Source organism: Monopterus albus, unplaced genomic scaffold, assembly GCF_001952655.1.
Source record: "Monopterus albus unplaced genomic scaffold, M_albus_1.0 scaffold25.1, whole genome shotgun sequence".
Lineage (NCBI taxonomy): Eukaryota > Metazoa > Chordata > Actinopteri > Synbranchiformes > Synbranchidae > Monopterus > Monopterus albus.
In genome coordinates, this window is record NW_018127905.1 from 376,153 (window position 1) to 385,463 (window position 9,311).

General features: G+C 39.4%; 1 protein-coding gene across 5 annotated transcripts in view; it reads right to left on the reverse strand.

The window, feature by feature from the left end:
* Positions 1–9,311, reverse strand: part of afap1 (actin filament associated protein 1) — a 105,135-nt gene that overhangs the window by 6,677 nt on the left and 89,147 nt on the right. For 4 of the 5 annotated variants that reach the window (XM_020594870.1, XM_020594872.1, XM_020594873.1 and 1 more), the window contains exons 9-13: positions 6,431–6,583; positions 5,475–5,686; positions 4,572–4,717; positions 2,174–2,288; positions 1,237–1,482 (exon numbers count right to left, since the gene is read on the reverse strand). In XM_020594870.1, coding sequence (XP_020450526.1) covers positions 1,237–1,482; positions 2,174–2,288; positions 4,572–4,717; positions 5,475–5,686; positions 6,431–6,583 — 872 coding nt within the window. The remainder of the gene's footprint in view (positions 1–1,236; positions 1,483–2,173; positions 2,289–4,571; positions 4,718–5,474; positions 5,687–6,430; positions 6,584–9,311) is intronic. The other variant, XM_020594874.1, reaches the window with a different exon arrangement.

Consider the following 9,311-nt stretch of genomic DNA (forward strand, 5'->3'; position numbering starts at 1 on the left):
TTTCCCTCAGACAAACCTCTCCCTCTTACACTTATACTCATCTAAATCCCTGTATTTGAAGGGATGTAACTGCACTGATGTAAGGGAACCATTTGGGATGTCCAAATATATCAGCTCCAGACTTTCTACAATGTTAGCAGATGTGTTTTACCCTTATTTGCCTTCTTGATACAAACCACTGATGCAAATGCCATGGACTAACAACTAACATTAAAGCTGCAATAATAAATATTTTTCATGTTAACAATGGCTCAAATACACTCGTCTTTATATTTTTGTCCTCCCCATCTACATACATGAGAGGGTCAAAATATTAAGAACACCTCTGAATATAATGTAGTCCAGTACAACACCACCTTTAACTATGACCTCAATAATAAACATAATTGAGTTTACACATTTGTGACAATTTCAAAAAAAAAAAAAACAAGCATTTTTTCATAAACACAAATGTGTAAAGTGTCATTGTACTGAATTGCATACAATTGCACAGGTGTACCTAATAAAGTGGCCAGTGAGTGTATGTGTTTAATGTGAAAGGTGCTGCTCACAGAAACAAACCCACAGAGAATTATCAGTCAACTGCTACAGTTCTCTTTAGCTCTTTTGAACGTTTTAGCCACTATTAGCACAGTGTTTTGGTTTTCCAGCCCACAAACATAACTCCTTTTTTTTTTTTTTTTTAGCTTGTTCTATTGTCCCCATGTTGCCAAAAAAATAACTGAATGCACCTGTAAAATACACGATTATCACACTTCAAACTAATTTCAGCTGCTCATGGTGTTCTGCATGTGGGTTTGGTTTTCTCATAGAGTTCAGCTGATTGACTTTGGCTTTCCCCAAATGATAACATTTACAAAGTCTTCTTTCTTCCTAATATTTCGGCCTGTTTTCGCTTTGCTGCTATGAACATCTGCATGTAAAACAGGAAGTGAATACACAGTATGATATATTAGTAACAAAAACTGTAACTGAATTACACAGTTCCTCACCCATTTTGTTACCAATTTAGCTTCTAGAGTACATGATGATTTGCCAACACATGCTTTACCTTAAAATTTGTTTCAGCACAGGCAGTCTGTGTTTGTAGATTTTTTTTACAACTACAATTGCACAAATGCAACAAAAACAGAAAGCATCCTACTAAATAATAAAGGGATTCTGTGAATGATAGACTGGTGAATTACAGCACTGTGATTAACCAAGAATGGAAGAAAGGTAAAGAGTGTTAGTCACCTGAGTAGTGTGTTTAGTTTTAGAATCAGCACTGGGTAACTTTGAAGGTATTTTAGAGACAGGGGTTTTGTAGTGACTGGTCGAGGTGTGGGAAGAGGCAGCAGAAGCAGAGGAAGGCTTGGGAGAATAGCGAGTGGCAAGCTTGGGCGAGGGCATGTTCTCATAGAGGTCAGTGTTCTCATAGTACACCTCCTCTTTAAGTCGGCACCCCCTTGTACGAGGACTGGAGTACAGCGCCTCTGGCTCCTTGGGTTAGACCAGTCAAGAATGCATGCAAGTTGAGAGAGGAGAAGAGAAGAGAAGACACCATATATGATAGGAAAGAAAATACAGGGAGAACACAGAAGAGAGATACTGTACAAAGTTAACAAGTGTTAGAGAAATAATAAACAGGAACTTCATCAGTTTCAGACATGCAGACAATTGTTAGCAAGAGCAAACAAGTTAAATTAAAAATTAAACTAATTATTCACTATGTTGAGTTTCTCTCAGCCAGGGGGTTTAGGAAAGCAACTGGGACATAAAGTCAGAGGTTTCTGGGAAACTTTGAAGCTTAGATTTCATTCTTGATGTAAAAAAAACAGCAGCTGACAAAAAGAATGCACCACAAAGTCCATTTTGTGGCTGTTATGGAGCTTTCAGTCCTTTAAATAAACATCTACAGTTCCATAACAAATGGGCATACCCCATCTAATGACGATCATGTGATATTACTGAAAGCTTCAAAACAGCTACTAAAAACACCTGGTTGCGATTTTTTTCTGTGTCATTATTTGTTTAGTCTGGAAAATGTAGCAGCTTTAATGCTATACAGAAAAGGGAAAATCAGTAAGTAAGCAGGAGAGCAGGAACTAACACGGCCAAGTAGAATGTACTGATCTCCTGTAGCTTAGTCTTTATGTGTATATGTATCACCAGTGAACAGGTGTGTCCTTACTGTTCCGTTAATGGGCACATCATCATAGTGCAGAGCCATTCCAGTGGGGGAGGCGTAGCCACTGACTGGGTTATCCAGGTACGGGTTAGGGGAAACAGCACGCTTACTGGTGAAACTATGAGGAGAATACATCAAGATGCATTAAAAGAATCCCCGTCTTTTTACTTCTCTAAACACACCTAGTAGTCTGTAAAATACACAGATCACTAACAGCAGTAACGTCAAGCCTTTGGTTGCAGTAAAGGAGGAAAAGGATGCTACCGATCCACTACCATTTCCATATGAGCTATTTTAGTGCTGATAATAAAAACTAGACATTTACCATTAAAGTTTTCACGTCCATCTGGTTTTCATTTTACCAAATGCTGTGGCCATTACAGTGCCTTGCGAAAGTATTCGGCCCCCTTGAACTTTGCGACCTTTTGCCACATTTCAGGCTTCAAACATAAAGATATAAAACTGTAATTTTTTGTGAAGAATCAACAACAAGTGGGACACAATCATGAAGTGGAACGAAATTTATTGGATATGTCAAACTTTTTTAACAAATAAAAAACTGAAAAATTGGGCGTGCAAAATTATTCAACCCCCTTAAGTTAATACGTTGTAGCGCCACCTTTTGCTGCGATTACAGCTGTAAATCGCTTGGGGTATGTCTCTATCAGTTTTGCACATCGAGAGACTGAAATTTTTGCCCATGCCTCCTTGCAAAACAGCTCGAGCTCAGTGAGGTTGGATGGAGAGCATTTGTGAACAGCAGTTTTCAGTTCTTTCCACAGATTCTCAATTGGATTCAGGTCTGGACTTTGACTTGACCATTCTAACACCTGGATATGTTTATTTGTGAACCATTCCATTGTAGAATTTGCTTTATGTTTTGGATCATTGTCTTGTTGGAAGACAAATCTCCGTCCCAGTCTCAGGTCTTTTGCAGACTCCATCAAGTTTCCTTCCAGAATGGTCCTGTATTTGGCTCCATCCATCTTCCCATCAATTTTAACCATCTTCCCTGTCCCTGCTGAAGAAAAGCAGGCCCAAAACATGATGCTGCCACCACCATGTTTGACAGTGGGGATGGTGTGTTCAAGGTGATGAGCTGTGTTGCTTTTACGCCAAACATAACGTTTTGCATTGTTGCCAAAAAGTTCGATTTTGGTTTCATCTGACCAGAGCACCTTCTTCCACATGTTTGGTGTGTCTCCCAGGTGGCTTGTGGCAAACTTTAAACGACACTTTTTATGGATATCTTTAAGAAATGGCTTTCTTCTTGCCACTCTTCCATAAAGGCCAGATTTGTGCAGTATACGACTGATTGTTGTCCTATGGACAGAGTCTCCCACCTCAGCTGTAGATCTCTGCAGTTCATCCAGAGTGATCATGGGCCTCTTGGCTGCATCTCTGATCAGTCTTCTCCTTGTATGAGCTGAAAGTTTAGAGGGACGGCCAGGTCTTGGTAGATTTGCAGTGGTCTGATACTCCTTCCATTTCAATATTATCGCTTGCACAGTGCTCCTTGGGATGTTTAAAGCTTGGGAAATCTTTTTGTATCCAAATCCGGCTTTAAACTTCTCCACAACAGTATCTCGGACCTGCCTGGTGTGTTCCTTGTTCTTCATGATGCTCTCTGCGCTTTAAACAGACCTCTGAGACTATCACAGTGCAGGTGCATTTATACGGAGACTTGATTACACACAGGTGGATTCTATTTATCATCATTAGTCATTTAGGTCAACATTGGATCATTCAGAGATCCTCACTGAACTTCTGGAGAGAGTTTGCTGCACTGAAAGTAAAGGGGCTGAATAATTTTGCACGCCCAATTATTCATCACACTACAATTACACTGCTACAACGGAAAAAAGTGCTTTGTGGGTTGTTGTTTTTTCATCCTCTTCCTAATTTAACAAGTGTAAAAAAAAAAAAGTTAAAACATTTGTTATTTGGAAGTATTTGTTTTAAAAAAAAAAAAAAAAAAAAACATGTGAGGCAAACCAGATACTTCTCTCCCACCTACTATTTTTTCCCCCAAAAGTAAACAGCCTAAGAAAAATACATTCTCCTCAAATATTTTAGTGTACAATACTACTTAGTGACATCTCTTAAAATAATAGAATTATTTTTCCTGACTGAAATTGTCCTGACAAAATACTTCTTATTTTACAGAAATCTACCTGGAAGGAATCAAATTAGCAAGGTTTCTGATTATATTGTATATCTCAAAAGAAAGGCCAAAAGAGCTTTTTGTGAATTTGAAAGGACAATAAAACCATGAAAAAGTGCAGCACAGTGCTCTGTGATTCTAATTTTAATTAAATGATATAAGATTGTTGGTCCTGCTATTAGGCAATCTGAAATACAAATGTAAACAATAAGATCCCGCCCCCAACCCCCACCCCACCAGAAGGACTGCTTGGCCAGCTGGATAACGTTGGCAGTGGTCTCGACATCAATGTAGTCGTAGTGCAGGGTGGCTGGGTCTGTGGTGGAGCCTGTCTCGGCCAATAAAACCCCCAACCAGCGACCCATGTCCTCAGAGGAGGCGGCCTGGAGGTTAAGGAAAGAGATGCAGGAATTTAATCAGACCATACTGAAATGTGTCTTTAACAGGGGGAGGTTAATAGAGGTGTATAGAATGGCTGCACTAATTCCTGTGCTTAAAACCTGTGAAAATACACTGTAGTGCCTAAATGAAAACTGATCCATAGCTGCTTCTTGAATCTTTTAGTTACATCGGACCTAAAACAGATCTCTGATAAGAGTTTGGGACAGTTTTTCTTTTTTTATAATGACTAATTTTAAATTATACATTAATATAATTTGCTGACATTAGGAGCAGTGTTGGTTTGTTGTTCTTACATCTACCCATCAAAGGCTTAGTCATTATATGGTTTTGCAGAAAAAAAAAATGCAAGCAAATGTCTAGCAGAGGATAACGTGCAGTCTGCATGAGGAGATGGAATCAAAACAAACAAAAAGGCAAATGGAGGACGTTCAAAGACACCAGTAACATCAAGCATACAGACACAGGTCGCTAGTGGGTGGAAGAGACGTTTTCCCACATGAAAGGAACACCAAGAAAGAGGAGGAAAACATGACAAGCAATGTTTGGCTTGTTCCAGTGTGACTGTGTTCTAATGTAGTTTCAGGGATTTTTGCTTTATTTAACATGTGACAATGGACTTGAAGCGGCTGACAGGAAAATACACACACACACACACACACACACACACATACTGTATATATATAAATCAGAGGATATGAACCATCTGAAGAATTACAGCAATCGTCATACACATCTCACCTCCAGAACAGCCACTTCTTGGCCGTTACGAAGCAGGCGGAAGGCAAAGGGGTGTTTGTGGTCGAGGCCAGGGCTGACCTCGCAGCCTCGGAGGGGCAGAGAGGCGATGTGGCTCTTCAGGTCATCTCGGTCCTTATGGAGGAGCAGCTGGTTGTCCTTCAGGCGGCACCAGCGCTCTCGCCAGCGGTTATTGGAGAGCACGTTCAGGTAGCCTGTCATTTAAAGCATGTACAGTCAGCAAAGAACTCACTTTTTTCAGAGACAGATTTTCATTATTTCCAACCCCTACTTATTGCTGGCATGCTTTAGCAGTGGATTTAGTTTCAGTAGTTGGGTTTTCAGTGCTGTAGTTTTTTTTTTTTTTTTTTTGAGAGTTCAACTTTCACTTTGTCTTTGCTGGATTCAAATCACTCCACCCACAGACGAGGTATTCATGGGCAATGATGCCTGACAGAGTGGCTCCACTAGCTCCTGCCCCGAGCCTTCAACTACTGTTCTTAACACCACATCAGTAGGCACACTGGAGCTGAAGTTACACAGGGAGCTCCCATTTGTCTGTTAGTTAAATAAACACATAAGAGAGAGAATGTGCAAGCTCACAAACCAAACTAAGTAGAAAGCAAATCATAATTTTATTTTACATTTACTGCATACATCTCTCTGCACCACTCAGGTATTGTCCTAATACAGATTCCATGTATTGATGAATGCTGACAGGTGCTGATGACAGACTGGTTATATTCAATACAGAAGGCAGACACCGATTCAAAATCAGTGTATTGTTGCTGGGACATGACAACTGGGAGTGATGACAAAAAAAAAAAGCCAAGTTCAAGCTAACTGCAATAAAATAAGTCTCTGAAGTTATACCACATAATTATTTTTCAGCTTTGTTTCTGGCATATGACTGGAGACACAGTTGAGATATTTAAGTTAATAACCAGCCTTTGTCTTACCACATGTGGGAACGTCTTCTTCTGCTGACGACGTCTGCTCATCTGTGGACAGCTTCTTCTTACCCAGCCCAATGATTTTAGTGATCTTCTTCCCTGCACCCTTCCCCACTGTCCCAGTCTTCTGCTCTGACTTTGAGTTCTTCTTTCCTTTTCCTGAGAGAGAGACGGATATTGTAAGAGAATTTTTCCTGAATGGAGATTGTTAAAAATAAAGGTAGTATGGTATAAATGACTGACCTTATTTAAGTCGTGAAATAAGTTAAACAGGAAATTAGTAAAACACTGGGTAATGTCCTGGTTCTAGTACTCCTCTACCATCATTATGTAAACATGAGAAATTAGCAAGAGAGTGTTCATTTATGCTGATTCAGTTGTGTTTCGATGCTTTTTGCACTACTGTAAAAAAAGGAAGAGAAGGAGCAACCTTAGACTTGACTGTAAACAAACAGAAGTTCAGACTCAGTTGCACTGGCTTTAATCAAACCCGTGTGTGTTTAAAAGCTCCTTGTTGGTGAACTAGACTCAGATAGCAATTCCCAGGATTCCCCCTGTGTCTGAGTGGCATGATTTGAGCTGGCCTAGTTTCTATCCAACAAGAAACAAAGAGAGAGAAGTGGCATTCTATTGAAGTCAAGTAAGCCAGGTCTTAAGAGGCTGTGTCTGAATCCCTGCAACTGAGGAAGACAGCTTCAGCTCGGTACAGAAAATGAAAAGAAAGATGAGCAAAGAAAGAAAGTTGTGGTCAAAGAAAGTTCTGTGGAGAAGAACTGGGGGGAGAAAGATTGATGCATTCCCATTCATTGATGTCATCATGCCACTGCAGCTAACACCGTGTGGGGAGTGAATCTTCTCACACACACACAACAAAATCCTAATACAGTAATACTACAGTCACCTGAGCCAGTTTGCACACAAATGCTAAGCCTCTGTTTTACTATTTGTACCATAATGCTTCTTCAGCCCTGATATGATATGACAACTACCGTAGCGACTGCCTTAATTAAATAGGAAGCCGTCTGCAGTCAGTTTTAGTCGCAGGGCTTTTCTTATAATACAAAATTATACAAAACCACGTCACACACAATGCAGGCCTGAGGAGGAAAGCAGATAAACAGATGTGAAAGTGATCTGAATCTTTTTAAAAAGGAGGAATTATACTGTCGTCACTTCACTAGGAGAGGAGGAGGAAAACTCTCATCAGGTACATTTGATTCCAGTAAATCAGCTCTTTTTGTTACCAGTCATGGAAAGAATGTGGCAGATTAAGTTGAAAAGAGGGTTTCAGGGCTAAATAAAGAAATAACTGAAGCACCAGCGACTAGATCGAGTAAAATTAGGAACTCTGGGGAGGTGATTACTTTTGTTTCACTGATCAATCTGCTGTTTTTAGCAGATGATCATAAAAGTTGGCAGAGAAGTCTTAAAATTTAAAAAAGAAAATCTGAATATTGCATTTACAGTTCGCAAAAAATGCAGCTATATCATAAAATATGCCACTGGTACCACAAGCTATGCATTGGGCACTGACAGTAAGGTGAGTAGCTACAACACTAGCATGAGGGGAGCATGCTAGTCAAAAATACACCAGTCTCAGCCTCCTCGCTTTTGTAGGTGATAGTTTAACCTATAAGATGTTTTATTTCAATGGGAATGTCTCAATTTAACGCTGTTAAAAATATCTGATTTTAATGGGTAACCCAACCTGGAAAACAATAGGGATGGGATGATGTGACTTTTTCTTGATATGATTGAATGCATGATTTGATTCAATCATGATACAATTAAAAATTCAATGGCAACAATGTATGACTAGCTAGACAATTTTGATATACAGTATTGTTCCATCCCTAAAAAACAAGTTTCAAGAAGCGCCCCATCTCCAGCATTTTAGTTCAACTGGGGGGCTTGCCAAGGTTTGTGGCTCCGCTTAGTCAGGAACTGAAATAAAGGATGGGTCTAAGTGTTCTCAGTTTTTAAAACACTGTCACAATATGTTCTTTTAAGCTAGGCTAATGGGCAGACTGCAATAGAGATATCAATCTCCTCATAGTCTCACATCTCTTGGCAAGAAAATAAAGCACATTTTCCATAATGTTAAACTATTTCTTTAAAAGGAATGTGAATTTTAATACTCACAATTTACCAAATCTGGGTGTTATGTCATCTTGGCAGAGCCAGCGTTAGTGTTGAGGAAAATAAGCATCAGTAATGGAAAGAAAAACTGCTAGAGTGACTCCTTTGAAGAAATGCCCTGATTCACTTCAAATTGAAAGCCACATTTCTTTCATAAAAGTCATACAAAAATCTGATACAGTATGAGCAGCAAATAAAAGTTCAGTCTAAGGCTGAATAGTGTATGCATAGCCAGAGCAGGTGACAAATATGCAGGAATGAAAAAGGGAGAACAAACCCAGAAAGGTGTGTAAAGTGTTACATGATTTTTGTGTCATAGATGACTAGCTTTGACATCTCCCATTCTCAAAATGTACACTGTACTGTATGTACATCGGGAAGGTTTGAATGTTTACTTAACACTGAATGATGCATCTATACATTTCTAGATACCACAGGTCAAAAAAGTTACATCTCTGGAGAAGTAATCAACCTTTTCATAGAATTGCTCATGTGGGAGATCATTGCAGATCTTATATCTTCACAGCCATGACACAAAGATGACTTACACAACCGAGTCCATGAATCACAGCCCTGTGCCGGCTCCATCAAAACCCAAATGAATTAGAGATCTGAAATTAACTGCTGTTGGGAAATCTGTTTCAGACATAATATTGGAAAAATGAACCAATCTTCAGGAAAAATAAGAGTATTAAATTTGAGTTGACAATACAAATAACTGAGCTGACAAGGAAAATGAAATTTCTCT